Below are 16,161 nucleotides of genomic sequence, written 5' to 3'. Positions count from 1 at the left end.
TCGTCAGAGTTTTGAATAGATTGTTCCATATGAATGAATGAGCAGAATGCCAGACAAGCACACTTCAGGCTGTCATCCTTGCTGTCTTTGCTCCTCAGATACAGATCACGCACAGGAACCAAGTGCCAATGCTGTTGGGCCCCCCGCAAAAGACCCCCTTCTTCTTCTTCAGGAGGCGTAACAGAAGTCGAGACTAGCGGAAGGACTGCCAAGGACGGCCCTGCCTAACAGGCCCAGAGAATGATCGATGCAGGCCCGTACCGCAGGGTACTTTGGGTTTGCTAAACTCGGCGTCTGGGCAGTCTACCTGCCAAGGCATGGCATGGAAAGTGACACAGAGATATACTATAGACAACCCCTCCAGCAATGTTTCCTCTAAACCCCCCCGAGAGGTGTGCCTCTCACACCGTAACCCTAACCACCAGTCTCCAAAGCTCCCTGCGTATTTGTGGGCTCAAATCCCTTTGACCACTGCAGACCCACTAGTGAAGCTGTTCCTCTTCTCAGCTACCCCTGCCTACAGCTTCCACACTTCCTAGGCAACATATCATGCCCTTTCAGATCCACAATCATTACCCAGGGTTGGTTTATAAATAAATGCTGCCATTGCCATATTTAACCAGATGGGCGAGCCATCTAATGGTGGCAGTATGCATAGTGGTAACGAAGTGATTTCCCCTCTTTGTATCCTTTGTTTTGCTTGTGAAAGGAACATACATGTACGTATATCAGTGTTCCTCAAACTAATCCTCAGGGACCCCAGGCAGGGAGCTGGGGGGAGCAAAAATGAGGACTGTCTGGCAAGGAGATGGGAGGGAACAAAAGCAGGGACCATCTGGGGCTTCCCAAGCGACCGGGTTGGGAAACACTGACATATATCAACATGCATGTTAAGAGCTAAGATTTGTCTAATGAGACAAGTGAGTGTGGTTTGAAGGGTACCATAAATAATAGATGAAAGGATACAAAACATCCACTTTAGTCATCCTTTACAGCTCCAGAACCATCCAAAGCTCATCTATAATGGAGGATTTCTTTGCAGGATAGTGGGCAGATGGGAATATGAGCATGGAAACAGGCCACAGGATCGGTATGTGCTGGCAGAAATCATACCCTTTGTTGCCTTGCTTCACCAGATGGGGCGCTGCTGAGAATAACTTTTTTATCTAAAAATGAATGGATGTGATCAAGATGGAGAGGGTGGTCACACATCTTCCCTAGGTGCAGCTTTTGCATTCGAGCATAACCCCAGAACACAACACTGGCCCTCCGATGATGTTTCCTTCACCAAGCAGGAGGGAGGCTCCCGTTGCCCATGGAGCAGGCCACCCCTCGATATCTCCTGGACAATGTGGACCCAGCTTTAGGGCAGTGGTGGGGACTCGTTGCTGGTCACCTGAGCCAGCAGTGCACTGTGCAAACACTCATCACTGGAGCATGTGGACACAGAGCTTTAGGGCAGCAGTGAGAATTTGTCACTGACCACCTGAGCCAGCAACACATAGTGCAAACACTCATTACTGGTGCTCCAATACCACAGAGAGAGGTTCACAGAAGTGTCCCATGGGCCTCACTTCAGAGCAACCAATACTGCAAAAGACAGCTCCCCGGAGGTAGCAGAGAAGGATACTCAGTGTATCTCTCTGATTGGGGATACTCAGTGTACCTCTCTGATTGGGGATACTCAGTGTACCTCTCTGATTGGGGATACTCAGTGTAACCTCTCTGATTGGGGATACTCAGTGTACCTCTCTGATTGGGGATACTCAGTGTAACCTCTCTGATTGGGGATACTCAGTGTAACCTCTCTGATTGGGGATACTCAGTGTACCTCTCTGATTGGGGATACTCAGTGTACCTCTCTGATTGGGGATACTCAGTGTAACCTCTCTGATTGGGGATACTCAGTGTAACCTCTCTGATTGGGGATACTCAGTGTAACCTCTCTGATTAGGGATACTCAGTGTACCTCTCTGATTTGAACTGTTTGTCGCACACAGCATTGTAAAAAGTTCTGGGAAACAATCCAATCAAACAATGCAAACTATTACCCTGTGCCTCTGTGGTCCTGTCTACAGCAATAGTGTAGCCAGGATCTACTTTGAATGTGGTATTTTGGTATGTAACTGTATTTTATTGTCTGTATTTACCATGTCAAACATCGGCTTGCAAAGTTTGGTCTACATTTAACAGTGCAAAATGGCATTCTGTAGATGGGAAAGATCAGTGGAGTACTGTAAATATTACAGCTGATTTTGGTTTTATCTAAAATTTCAGTACATGGTCCAGTCTAGAATTAGGCTAGCTGTAGTATCCCAAAGCTTTCAGTGAAGTTGTAAATGTTACAAATCTATAAACTTGACAGGACATACTTTAAAAATAGTTTAACTTTACTGTATGTGAGTAGAATTCCAGAAATGGTTACGAAATATATATTTCTCTATTTATTGAACTGCTCAATAGTAGCAGTAAGGATTTTCGGTGTCCTGATGTAGCTTCAGTTCAGGTACATGTACACAGTGTTTTTATAGGTGCAGTGTATGTGATTGTATTTCTTGATGCATCTTTACTGTAAGTTACTACATTCCAGATCGATGCATTTGCTGACCAATCAGTGCCAGCTGATAGTCTGTCTCCCAAAGTCCCTCTTTATGGTACATTGATGTATCGAGAGAAGTCACTCTCTGAGGGCTCCTGAATCCCTTTGAGCTACGTTCAGCTGAGAGTGTCAGGCAAGCACTCTTATGGGGAACCTGTTTTGTAACTATGGCCATAAAAACACACTTAGAGCCAAGGTAATAAGTCAAGGGAGAAGTGTTGGTAACTATGTAGATACATGTACATTTTTGTGAGGTTAGATCACTGCATGTCTTCTGATAATTAGCCAAAAACAGAAGCAAAGTTTGAGCTTTCCATCCCATTCATCTTGCAAAGACCTCGGGCTGCATCTATGTTTGCTGGGAAATTCTCAAAGTGATAATATTGGCCTCAATTTTCTCTATGTATGCACTGAATTTCCTAATATTTGGCATTATTGTCAGAAGCATTCACTCATTGTGGAGAACCACTAAGAAACATGCACGTGGACACATGAGAGAGGCCACATGACACCCGCAGAGTGCTCTGTGACACTCCAATAGGGGTGCCACATGACAGCCACAGAGTGTGCTGGTCCTGTAATTGCCTTAACTAATCAATACAAGAGCTGTAGCTCAGTCAGGTGAAGCCACATTACATGCAATACAATCTGCTGGAAAATTACCAAAAATAAGAAAGAAAGAAAAACCTACCACTGTGTTTCCAGAAATGACTGACACAACATGATGGGTGGGGACTCCGTTGATTTGTGGTACAGGTTGGAACGATGGAGTCCCGATGCTGTCATTGGTCATCCTCCATCATATGACCTCAGCAGCCACTGAGTAAACAGCCATTAGAAGTGAATACCTACCACATTGTCTTTTTTATATGCCTGTGTCTATGCTAAACCTGGCTGTATTTATGTCCACATACTAAGTAAACCAAGATAACCCGGCTTGCTTCTGAAATACGGAGCTGAAGCATTGTTAAATGGCAGACAGACCTACCCTGGGTCCTGTCAAGTGTTCAGTCCTCCCAAAAGCCTACAGAAGCTCCACTTTTGCTCTGCTGCACTTTACTGGGCCATGGGACAGAGAGCTATGTAGATGTACATTTCATTTGAATGAGCATTTCTTCCTCTTATCATTGTGACCTTGGTAAGGGCTGCTTCCCAGGAGCAGTGTTGCTTATCGTATTGTGGTGCCATCGGCCTATTTTTAGCAAGAGTGGATTAAAAGTATTGAATGACATCAAAGCCACAGATGCAGTATAGATGCAGAGTACATTTCATTCTAGATGGTGAACACCTATGTGTGTCCACAGACTCAGTCCCACATGATAGAGTACATTTCAATCTAGACGGTTAACATCTATGTGTGTCTACAGACCCAGTCCATATGATAGTTTGGTGTGCAGCAGTCCAAGGACACAGGGAAGATGAGACCCTTGGCTCGGCTCACTTTTCCTCACCAATCTTAGCTGTTGGATACAACATGATGGAGTGAATAAAAAGATTAATATTTATTGTGGAGTATTGCTTTTCATTGGGGGAGGGAAACGAGGATTATGGGAAATCTGCAGAAAGCTTTTCCATCTGGCATAAGCACATATGCACTGCTCTCCCAAGCTATTATATTAGCCTGACTTTCGATACATAACCCGTAGTCCTAAACTATACTCAAAATCACAATTTAGAAAAGAAAGTTTCATTTAGGAAACAAAAAGAGTTCCTTCATCCTATAGATGCACGCTGAGCATATAGTTCTGTCTCTATTGCTGTACAGAATTTCTACACGAGTCAATTACCTGACTTTTCACTAATTTATACACCTGGTTATTTTAATGGAGTAATTCAAATTTAACACAATGTTCATGGTGCCCCTCCATCATATAGGACCATAATCAAGCAAAGTGCAGGGTACAAATCTTTGGTCTTAGCATTAGGCTACCTGCTGACATCTGCTGTAAATAGTTTTAAAAAACAGCTGCAGTTTGCGATACATTGCACTGCACCCTACATTCACATTGATATGATTCTGGCACATTAACCTTATGACTCTATGGACTGTGTGAAATGCTGGGTCCCGCAGCATCCGGACTCTGTCACGATGTGTGTCTCTGGTCACCGTGTGTGTGTGTGTGTGTGGGGGGGGGGAGGGGGGGGGGATAGTGTCAGACCTGGAGACCTCAGTACCGAAATCAGCTTCCAATGCCTCATTAGTGGCAGGTGAACAGGATCACACTGACCGTCAGGAGCATGTCAAACGGACTGTGTGCTCTGGCCCAATCAATGACCACCGGTGGGGGATGCTATTTCAGGGGTGCTGTTTCCATAGGCCTGTGGCACCCTGCTTCCCTGTTGGATTGTGGCCTATAGCAGGATTTTGGGGAAGGTGGTGACAGCTCAGCAGCCTCCGGGGTGACCCCATAGTGCGTGTCCAGCTTAGCAGGACAGGCAGAGTGCAATCTACACTCCACTCCCAGGCTCAGGATTCTCCCATGAGGCCGAGCGATATTCATATGTTAGCACAGTATTATTACTCATAATGTATTTTTAACCACCTGTCCCCATGGGGAACAATAGGGCCAGAACTGCTGCAAGACGTGTCACATTGACCGAGTCTCATCGAGCTTGACAACAAACACAGTGTTATTCTAGGTGGCTCATATGTTACCTCTGGCCCGTTCTCCCTTTCGTATTGCAGAAGGGACCACAACCAGCTCAAAGTATCCCAGCATTTTAATAGCAAAAATTCCATGGATATGTCCCCTCCACCTTGGGATAAGGAAGATGAGCTCTATAAGATTTCAGATGGATTCAGAATCTTTTTGTTAAAATGTTTGGTTGATTTACTAATTATATCAGAATGAGAAGTTTGGAACCCACCTTTACAATGCTCAGTAGATAGATACACTTATGTATATATATAGTTATCGTTAGCCTGCAACAGTAGCGAGAATAACATGGGTTTATTCACATCCTCCTTTGACCTCTGGACACTAATCTCCAGCATGTCACAGGGGATGTAAGATTTGTCCTTCATGAACTCATATGATCCATCAAAGACAGTTACCCTTTATCACAAACAGTGACAAGATTTTGTAGACCAATTTCTAGACCACCATCAGAGGACATGAAATGATCAATTCCACATAGACTGACTGCAGATTAGTAATTTGATTAGGATTAGCTAGATGTGGAGGATCTGAGTTTTAAGTGCATTAGTCAATTCAAAGAAGATGACAGAATCAAAGTTAAACAGCGATACTCGAAAAAGTTTGATGAAATTATAAATTTGACATGCAAAAACTTACAACGTTCTTCTAGACATATAATACCTTAGAGTGTGTTATTTTATTACTATATGGTGCTGATATAAGAAATGATCATTTGAAACCCGTGATATGTGGTCCACATGCTTTTACAGCATTCTGCTTATTTAATCAACTTTACATTGGGATAAACCACGGAGTGATTCACATAGTAAACAAGTAAGTCACAGCAGCTGTGATTTCAAAGACCCATTTCTCTATAAAATCACCACATTGTCACAACGACGCAAAAACTTAAAAAAAAAATAATTTATTCTGGCCAACCCAGGAAAACACTTTTTTAAATAATAGCTCAGCCCATAGTAAAGCACTAAATAAAGGAACAACAGAAATTGAAAAAGCCATTTAAATTTAAATTCGTAATAAATATCCTAATTTTACTGTTACTCCTTTAACCTCCATAATGTAGTCTCCAGGACTCAAAATTCAAGACACGGCTGTAGTTGGAATTTCTGAAGCAAACAAGGTATTTTCGTGACACACGTAAAGGCAGCGACGCGGAACTTAAATTTTGTTGTACCGCATGTCCCTTTAAGAGCCACTGTGGCCATGGTTAAAAAAAACATCTTTTAGTGAATGAAACCCAGTCATTCATAAAGTAGGCCAGGCTCATGCTGCGATTGGTCCTCCGGCACCTAATGCATAATTTAGTTATTCAGAAATCCCATTGGAAACTAACTCGAAAGGCATCGCCCAGCAGCCAATGAGCGTTAAGATTGGCGCCCCACGCGAACCCCAGGGAAAAAGCAGGCAGGTCCATTGAAGAAAAGCTCATTCAAGTTTAGTGAGTCACAGGGAGCATGTCGTGTTGACCAGTGTGCACGGTTGTGTTGTTTTTGTGTGGGGATCAAAGTCACCGATTTCTTTCGGTATATCAAGGGAAACACTCCAACGAAGAAGGGGTGAGTCCCGGAACACGCGTTACATAAATAAAACGCACAGACGCGTAGTAATGCTTTTGTCGTCTATTTCGTGAGCTGTCCGCACAGTTAGCCATGTACTTAAATGCTTTGTGAAAAAGACGAACGCCATTTTCTCCAAGTGAAATATAACTTTGGCAACCATTTTCTTATGCTTGGTATTAAGTTGCGTCAGTGTTTGGATACGGAACGGAAAAGCGTGATTGTTGAGGGCTCTATCGACGCTGTGCCTCGTCCGTGCTCCCCTGCATATCGCGCTCGGGGTCAGTGAAGCTTCGTCTGTTTGCGGTTTATGAATGAAGAGCCGCGTTTCTCTGCGCTGCTGCGCACGGATCCGATTTCACTTCATTGAGAAAAACAAGGGGCCGCGGAAGGGGGGGGAGAGGGGGAGCTATTGATTTCTCTAACTTTCTTTAATTTGATATATTACCGAGCTTTTCCTTACTGCGAACTGTGGACACTTACAAAAAGTGCATAGTTTTTGTCATTGCATTGTTATATTTTAGTTTCTGCATGTTATATAGAACCACTTTATAGCGTATGTAAACTTTTTCTTGAGCCAATTGTTCAACCGCATGATGATACATATTATCACATTTCTCTTCTCATTATTAAAAGGGACCATTTAAGTGTAAATTGACCAGTGGTTATACTCTTTTAATAATTACAGCATTGTAGAGCGTTCGAGCAGTCGACGGAGTGACTGCTATCTCCAATCCAAGTCACTTTAAACAGGCTCTGCCAAATGACCCACAAAATCAGATTACGGTGAAATGTTTCTTCAGAGTCGCCTGCAAAGGTCGACAACGACCATATCTCAGCAAATCCCGCCTAATCGATCGGAGAGGAATTAAAGTCCATTTTTAAAGAGCTGGAGTAGTAAACGGGGGAATGAAGGGTTTTGCAGTGCCTTGTACACTGGATAATTTAGATTACGTGGTCCGGGCTTTAATAACTGTTTTTACTATTGTATATGTCGCATTCAAGATAAAGTGCACATACTGGGATTTGTGGGAAGGCGCATTTGCCTGGTAATTGCGTTACCATATGGACTGGCATGCTTCCCACAGATAGTGTCCTTTAATGGCGAAGTTCCTCTGAAGCGAATAAACTTGCTGCCTAATGAGGGTGCCGTCGCCCGCTACACCAACTGTCGTACGTTCCTGTGCCATTTTGCCTCCCTTACTTTCTTCCTTTTGTATCGGTCCATATCTTTAGATAACTGCGCCTTCAAATGACTGTGACTTTGTAAGTCCACCCTCTAAAGAAAGCCTGTTTGTATTGGCTTGTATACGGGTTTTGAGTTACACGTGCTATATTTATTTGTGTTGGCTGCAGAACTGTCTATGGCTTTGTGGTGAGTAAGCTGACCTGATTAACTGGAGGAGAGTATGGCGTTTTAGGCTGGACTGAGTGCATATTCGTGTGATGCTAACGGCTGTTCGACATCCCTGCTTTTTCAGGGAGATACTGTGGCGTTAGAGCCCCTTCACGCCAAGCCAAGGCCCCTTGTTGGGATATTTTGGACACACAGGCAGTATGGATGGATTTTATGACCAGCAGGTTCCCTATATGATTCCCCCTAATGTAAGTAACTGGTGTTATTAGTTTTGGGTTCAAAATTTCTATATGCTAATTGTTTATACCTATTTTAAACTAATACATATTTACGGGGTTGGGCAGGCAACCGCAGTCACTGGATATGTGGCCAGTCTTAAAACTATAGATTACTAATAAATATTTCTGATCCATGACAGAAATCTCATGTGGAAGTGTCATGTATGAGAACATCCAGTGACAGGAAGCGAAAGTTTGTGGACGCGGAACTTGCCCAAGACACAGAAGGTAATTAGACTTTGCTCTCACTGCATATAGGTATAGCTGGACATTCAGCAAATGAACTCTTCTGACTGCATTGCCCTGCTGTTTTATGAAACAGCTGACCTCATCAAATTTGGTTCTTTTATAACCTCTTGTTTTTCCGGCTAATGGTCTAGGTTACTGCTAGTCCCTGAAGACATCCGAGTACTTTTTTTTGTAGGGGAGAGGATGTGGAATAATTCAGTGAAATAATATTTTACGTCTTATTTGACAGCCTGCACTAGCAAAACAAGTGTCGAGCAACTTGCTCTTGTTAATATTTTCTGGGGTTTTTTTTGTGCAGAACTCTTTCAGGACCTGAGTCGACTGCAGGAAATCTGGATTGCAGAAGGTGAGCTGTTGCCCTTATTCTCTAAAAGCTATGAAATCACAGGGGATAAACAATGTCTCAAAACTGCCAAATGCTCATTTAAATCAGCTTGGCAATATCAGTTTTTATAAATTTTAATGTAATAAAGCAGCTGAAATATGAGTTGTACCTCCTGAGAAAGTACAGGATACTTTTATTGTCACGTCTGAAGTTTTTGATGTTTGCCATAGTTTTGCAGTTTTAAAGGGGGGGGGGGGTCTTTCTGTTTATGAAATGGGGAATGGACTATGAGGAACACCTGTGCTTTTCTGGCATTCTGTCCCGCCCTGCCCTCCTGCTTTATATTTTGACATAAACAGCCCCCATCTCCTGCTCTCTGAGTGAATCGCTGTGACACACAAAAGTCACTTGGCAGGAGTTCTGTTTTCAGCTTAAGTGCCCTGAAAGGAACATTAGGAATGTGTCACGTGGGCTTAGCCTGCCGCTTTGGGCCAGGAAGTGAGCAGAAAAAAAAGACATAATTAATGTTTAGCAGAGGTTTGGCTTCAGAGCAGAGGTTGCACCATTTTACTTTTTAAAAATGAAAATGTGTAAAACATTGTTTTATCACTATTAATAAACAGCTACCCTACATGCTGCGCCACTGGTCCGATCCAGTTCATCCAAGCGTTCAAACGCCACAAAGCTCTGTAAACATGTTTGTGAGCCTTCCCACCAATCCTGAAAAGCGTTCCTCAAGCTCTGCAGGGGCCCAAAAAATTTGCAACATAATTGGATTAGTCTGGGTCGGGGCCCCAATGTGATATGCTTTCACAGGGCCCAAATTCTCTAGAAGCACCCCTACATTGAATTTCTCTTTTTATTGAAGGAAAAGTGCCGTTGGTTCTGTTGACATGGGGTGCGGGAGCTTTTCCCACAGACAGCTGTCGCTGCACGGGGATGGCGCCCAGTGACGGCGCCCAGTGACGCTCATGCTGATCGCTTTCCTTCCTTCCCACAGCTCAGGTGCCAGATGACGAGCAGTTCGTCCCCGACTTCCCCTCTGATAACCGTGAGTGTCTGCATCGTCGCATTGCTGCGCTTGTGGCTGCTGCTTGTGTGTCCGATGATTGCAGACCCAACCCGCAAGCTCGCCTGAACCCATTAGTGCTGTGTAGGGTTCACAGGGAAGGCGTTCACGGCTGATGGGCCCAGTCCTTCTGTGTAATACAGCTGCAAATGTACATTGACTAGAAATGCCTTTGTTGCATCAAAACCGATGACATCTTATGAAATACAGTAGAGTAATGAAAATGCTGTTGGGTATTGCTGGAACTTCCTATGTCAATATTGGTTGGGGCACGGTTGGCCAGTGGTTAGTACTGTTGCCTCACACTTATGGAACCAGGGTTTGAGTCTCCACCAGGGTTCCATGTGTGGAGTTTGCATGTTCTCTCCCTGTTGTGGGGCTTCTTCTGGATGCTCTGGTCCCCCCCCAGTTCAAAACATGATGATTGGTTGGGGGGGGGGGGGTGCCACTGTGATGGGGCCCTTATGTTTGGGGGCTGCTTTTGTAACCATGTCCCATCACTCTGCAGTGATGCTCCATGGCCCCCCGGCAACTAAGATCAAGCGGGAGCTCAGTCCGTCAAAAGAGCCGCCGGCCTGCAGTCGAGCGCAGCACCTCAGCCGCTACGGGGAGACGTGCCTTTACAGCTACAGGTGCCCCACCCGCTAATGCTGCCTCCCACCACCAGAGTGGCGCCAGAGTCACAGTCCTATAACTTACTGATCTTTACCCAATCTTTGCCCCCACAGTGCCTACGACAGAAAACCCACAGTCGGGTTCAAGCCATTAACTCCCCCCACCACGCCCATCTCGCCATGTGGCTCCGTTCACACCCAGGCTCCGCAGCCCCAGCACCCGGACCGAGCGGTTAGGCCCCTGCAGACGCCAGCCGCAGTTACCCCCAGCACGGCCCACACCCCGAGGACACTGCCCCTGCATGGACAGAGCCCCCCCTTCGTGGTGCCCTGCCCACCCGTCAGTCACTCTGATGCCCCCTACAACACTGAGCACAGGTGAGTTTGGGGGGGAGGGATGTTTAGGGGAATGCAGGGAGGGTCCTTTTTGTGAATGAGGGGAGAGATCAGGTTCCTGGCATCTGTGCCGCTCCTGTGTTCATCCCTTCATTTATTTCATAACGTGAAGATTGAGATGTGGTGAGATGCTGCAGAGTCTTGCCGGTTATGGTGAGGCCTCGTGCTGCCTATCGGGGGCGTGGCCTTCCTGACCAGCTCACTCGATAGGATGGAGAAACATCCTATATGCGCGAGAGGCACAGCTTGGGGGTGCAGATTTCACAGCCTGCCTGGGTGGGGTGGGGGGGGGGTTGCAAGCACTGGAACGTGACCCCCGTGGGATTGGCAGCTTGGCACTGGGCCCACCCCTCTGCGGCCGCGTTCCCGCGAGGGTGTCGGCGGCTGCTTGGCATGTTGGCAGGGCTCCGCGGCGGAGCTCAAATCGGCGCTCAGAGAAACTCCTCTGGAGCGGGGAGGCATCTGGCTAGTCTGTGTATGTGGCGCTCTCCCTAGGTTTGTGCGGTGATTTGGGAACTGCACTGGGCTCAAACTCTTCCTGCTTGACGTCGTTTAGTAGGTTGTCACTTGTTGGACCTGGTCAGTCTCAATAGGAGAATAATTACATTTCTGAGAATATCCGGTTCCTTGTCTGAAAGCTATTGCCCCTTTTATAATCTGTTTGTAACAGGGCAAAATTCTCCTCCTCTGTGCACTTTGCAGGTTTCACCGGCAGCTCTCAGAACCCTGCCTGCCCTTCTCGCCCTCCGGGGGGCAGAGCCACCCCCGTTTTCTGCCCCATGCGCACAATGGCCTGCCACACGATGGACGGCCCCAGTACCACCGGCAGATGTCGGAGCCCCTCGTGCCCATGGCCCCGCAGGGATTCAAGCATGCCAAGCAGGGTGCCCAGGACCTGCCAGCTGCTTTCCCCTCACCCGCCATTAAGCAGGAGCCCCGGGATTTCTGCTTTGACTCTGGTGAGTGTTGGTGTACCAGTGTTGTTTATTATTTTTTTTCTTTTTCCCCCTTTATCATTCCCAGCTTTATTAAATATTTCAGAATTCCTGCTTACTTTGAAATAGTGCTAAGAAAGACTATTGCAGTAAGTTAGGTGTGTGTGTGTGTGTGTGTGTGTGTGTGTGTGTGTGATTAGACTTCCCGTGGCCCTTGAAGGTGCCCGTCCTTATTTGCTTGCCACCCTGACATTTGTCTGTGAGTCTTGCCACCACTCTGTGAAGTTGAGGCCCAAAGAGACTGGCACGCTGGTGGGGGCCATGCCCATAGGTGTCTGGGACAAGGCGCCCCATGCCCGTGGATAGAAAATCTGAAACACATTGTATTTTTTATTTTTTTTTTGTGTGTGTGGGAAAGTTGACAAATGTCAAATATAGATATAACCAAGTTGTCAATCTCCATTGAAAATAATCAACACCCTGCACATTCCTTCCATTCTTTGTAAAGGAAGGGCTGTAGTGAGATGTTACTATAGAAGCTTCTCTGTTGGGCTGATAGTCAGCGTTGCGGGACAGACTGCAGCATTGTGTGACTGTCCTCTCTTATCCTACAGAAGTGCCTAACTGTCAGTCCCAGTTTGGGAGAGCCGCAAACTTCTACCAAAGCACCTCTGACGGTGGGTAGTCTGTTGAATAGGTTGCCAGTTTAAATCTGTTGTCAGTCTTATTTGCCAAAAAAAAGAAACGTATGTAATGTATCCAGACTATTATTTATACTGTTCATATTCTTTATATTTTAAGTTGCTTGCTTTTGTTTATTTTCTGCCCTTTTTGAATGTCAGATCCTGTTTGATTCCTTGGCTTTACTCCTGTGTCTGTGTGCAGGTTTCGCTTTTGACAGAGACTCACAGCTGTACTATGACGACACCTGTGTGGTTCCTGAGAGGTTGGATGGTAAGTGCTGCTTTCCAGACCAGCTGATACTTTGCAGAGCTGCAGCTCCCACAAAAGGGGCAGATATGGAAACTTGAAATGGTTCAGGGAGACCTGTGGAGAGGTACCATGTGTCTCTCCTGCTGTATTTGTTCACTAGAAGCCTTGCAGTGCAATGGTTTCCTATTTAATGCCTTTGGAAGGGGGGCCAGAGGGGGATGAGTGTTTCTGATGTCATGGGAGTGGAGTTGTGTGAGGCAGGTTTGAGATGAGTGGTCACACCAGTCCAGTCACCTGCTGTTCCCTAGAGCTGTGTTTCCCATTCCAGTCCTCGGGGACCCCAGACAGTCCACATTTTTGCTCTGGGTGCTGGTAGGGAGCAAAAACGTAGACTGTCTGGTAGGGAGCAAAAACGTAGACTGTCTGGGCGTCCCCGAGGAATGGATTGGGAAACGCTGCTGTAGAATGTTGCACCCCAGGGTGTTTCTGCACCGCTGACCGCCATCTCTCGGCACACAGGGAAGGTGAAGCAAGAGCCGACAGTGTATCGCGAGGGGCCCCCCTACCATCGGCGAGGCTCCCTGCAGCTCTGGCAGTTCCTGGTCACCCTGCTGGACGACCCCGCCAACGGCCACTTCATCGCCTGGACGGGCCGCGGCATGGAGTTCAAGCTGATTGAGCCTGAGGAGGTACGCCGCACTCCTGGGTTCTGGATTGGGGTTTGCTGTGAATGTTACTGCGCTGCAAGTGAAGGAGATGTGATAAAGGCACAACCACCTGTGTTTTAGGTTGCCAGACGCTGGGGCATTCAGAAGAACAGGCCGGCCATGAACTATGACAAGCTGAGCCGCTCGCTGCGTTACTACTATGAGAAGGGCATCATGCAGAAGGTGGGGGTGGCTGCTTGAGCGTTGTTGCTATATTTGTCAGTCGCCAGCATTGATTAGCTGCAGGGTCTGATGATCTTCCTCGCCCTTCCCGCAGGTTGCTGGTGAGAGGTACGTTTACAAGTTCGTGTGCGACCCCGAGGCCCTCTTCTCCATGGCCTTCCCTGACAACCAGAAGCCGAGCTTGAAGGCTGATCCGGACAGCCTGCCCGGAGCAGAGGAGGACACCCTGCCCCTGACACACTATGATGAGAGCGCCTCCTACCAGTCTGATGGAGGAGAGCAGTGTGTTGCAAGAGTTCCGTTCCCCGACAGCTATGTGTACTGACAGTCATCCGACTCCGCCGCCCAGCCCCAGCAACCAGTGTGTCTATACTGCTGACTGAATGGGACATTAACTCCCCCCGCCGCCCCTCCCCCCCACCTCCCCATCTCTTAGCAATGTGTGGATCCAGAAACATGCCATGTGAGGAAGAAGAATCTGGAAAGATGAGGAAGGGGACACACCGTTTGAGGGGGGGATTGCGCTCCAGGGAAACAGGCCATCAGACCCCCAAGACTGTTGGGAGTTTTGTTGCTGGCAGCCAAAATTGTAGCATTTCTGTACTGACAATCTTTTCTAAACGTAAACGCGCATTCTATAATTAAAAGATCAAAACACAGCACTCCTATAGTTGCCTTTTTGGTCCCCCAAGTAATTTTACATTTTTCAGTCTTCATAATGAAAGCTACATGATATGTAAGGGCTTTATATCAAGGGGAAAATATTGACTTTGTACTTGGTCAAACACTAAATTTATGAAAGTTTTATATAACTTCTCGGCTAGGACATTCATGAGATTACCCTGTGGCTCAGGGCAAAGGGCTGCGTCTGACAGGAAACAGCTTTCCTGAGTTGTCGTTCGGCCCGGGCGCACCTTCCGGTAAGAAATACTCAGATGGACTCTACTTGGCTCCACGGGACTGTTAGACAATTCATCAAACAGATCCACACCAGGACACTCCAAGAAGGACAGCTTTTCTGTCTCGAAGTGTTTTTTTTTTTTTAATTTAAGCGATTTAAACTCCAAAGGGATGCATATAGCAGGATTCTCCCTTTGCCCCTCTTGAATGCTTGCAATTTACCCTTTTTTTTAAATTGTAGAAGCAACACTACTTTGGCACTGTGCTCCAGTGATTTTCTAAAATGTAATGGGGGTGACGTGGACTCGCATGTCTGGAGGGAAATTTCTGCTCTTGCTCCACCCCTCCACGGGGATCCTTGATGGGAGCCCATCGCTTCCCCTGCATGATGTGCTGATGGGCAACTAACATCGCTTTCTTTTATGAGAAGAAACCGTGACGTTTTCTGCATTTATTTCCTGGGGTTATTTTTGAAGGTAGAAGACACTATATATACACATATATAAATATGCATATATTTTTGCAAAGCCTGCAACTGTTTGATTTGTTCTTCAAGCTGTATAAATCTGCTGTTATATATCATGTAATCTGCAATGGGGTGATTTACTGCAAAGGGATGTCCTTAGAGAGACTCTGAGTTTGTCTAATGTCCCTTGTCCTTTTTCACAACTGGGACACCTGCATATCACCTCTGTCATCACAATGTGTACTTTACACTGCTGCGTTTATAATCTGTTCTGAGTACAATAAACAGTCCTTAATGCTTCTCTTTCTTGCTCTGTTGACAAGATCAGCCGCTTAATTTGTCAGTGACATCTTCAGCTTTATAATAAAACGCCAAAAACTGAGTGTTGAACTCTGCTGCTGTGTCATGGCCGCATCCAAGCTGATTTCAGAGGCAGGCTGCTAAGATGGGAATGTTATCACTTTGTATGAGGCTCAGTCGGTATCTCATTTGCCAAATGTTACACAGTGCTTGATGAGCATTCTTTACTACTTTGTGAACTATGTAAAGAAAAGTATGTTTACCTTCAGGTGGAATTGGTCTTCTAAAATGGCTAGTGTTTATCAAAAATATTTTCCACTGTTTGGTTGTTGTGACAGGAAGCACTTAGAAAGGTTAAGTGTATTGATGTTTGCAAGCTCAGTCATTGCTCTGAGCTGCAGAAGTGGTGGGAATTGACCTAAAATTCTATACAAGTTGAAGTCTGTCAAGCATAGAGTGTAATATGTTGCACATAGAGATTCAGTGTAAACACATGGCATCCAAGACTATTATCACAGGGCAGAACTCAGGGAAATTGTCTTCCCATTTTAGTAGCCTGTGTTTAAGTCATTCCACAAATTTGCTAGCTAGAAACTTGTGATTTACATACATATAACGTGGTGTTCTATGGAGT

At 45.9% G+C, this 16,161-nt stretch overlaps 2 protein-coding genes across 4 annotated transcripts in view; both read left to right on the top strand.

The window, feature by feature from the left end:
- Positions 1-4,104, top strand: part of LOC111851749 (diacylglycerol kinase beta-like) — a 74,219-nt gene extending 70,115 nt beyond the window's left edge. For both annotated transcript variants that reach the window (XM_072700270.1, XM_023826948.2), the window contains one exon: positions 99-4,104. In XM_072700270.1, the coding sequence (XP_072556371.1) occupies positions 99-197 (99 nt within the window). In that variant the 3' untranslated portion in view covers positions 198-4,104. The remainder of the gene's footprint in view (positions 1-98) is intronic.
- A 2,564-nt stretch (positions 4,105-6,668) lies between these two features.
- On the top strand, positions 6,669-15,527 carry LOC111851758 (ETS translocation variant 5-like). Of its 2 annotated transcripts, XM_072700474.1 has the most exons (14): positions 6,673-6,815; positions 8,052-8,081; positions 8,297-8,420; positions 8,591-8,678; positions 8,998-9,045; positions 10,025-10,075; positions 10,602-10,725; positions 10,822-11,085; positions 11,806-12,062; positions 12,653-12,715; positions 12,924-12,992; positions 13,491-13,660; positions 13,760-13,861; positions 13,956-15,527. In XM_072700474.1, the coding sequence occupies exons 3-14, from the start codon at positions 8,373-8,375 to the stop codon at positions 14,184-14,186; spliced, it is 1,515 nt and encodes a 504-aa protein (XP_072556575.1). In that variant the 5' UTR covers positions 6,673-6,815; positions 8,052-8,081; positions 8,297-8,372; the 3' UTR covers positions 14,187-15,527. The 2 variants fall into 2 exon arrangements, with proteins under 2 accessions (XP_023682737.1, XP_072556575.1); XM_023826969.2 differs by lacking the exon at positions 8,052-8,081 and having other exon boundaries at positions 6,669-6,815.
- The last annotated feature ends 634 nt before the right edge of the window (positions 15,528-16,161 follow it).

Source organism: Paramormyrops kingsleyae, chromosome 16 (genome assembly GCF_048594095.1).
Source record: "Paramormyrops kingsleyae isolate MSU_618 chromosome 16, PKINGS_0.4, whole genome shotgun sequence".
Taxonomy (NCBI): Eukaryota; Metazoa; Chordata; class Actinopteri; order Osteoglossiformes; family Mormyridae; genus Paramormyrops; species Paramormyrops kingsleyae.
The sequence above is the reverse complement of the archived record's forward strand: the minus strand, read 5'-3'. Positions and strand labels throughout refer to the sequence as shown.

What these genes read in the sequence shown, in the direction of transcription:
- LOC111851758 (XM_023826969.2), top strand. Translation starts at nt 8,373, where the DNA reads ATGGATGGATTTTATGACCAGCAGGTTCCCTATATGATTCCCCCTAAT. An exon ending in ACTTGCCCAAGACACAGAAG is followed by an intron (nt 8,679 to 8,997) that starts GTAATTAGACTT and finishes TTTTTTGTGCAG; the next exon opens with AACTCTTTCAGGACCTGAGT. An exon ending in CGACTTCCCCTCTGATAACC is followed by an intron (nt 10,076 to 10,601) that starts GTGAGTGTCTGC and finishes ATCACTCTGCAG; the next exon opens with TGATGCTCCATGGCCCCCCG.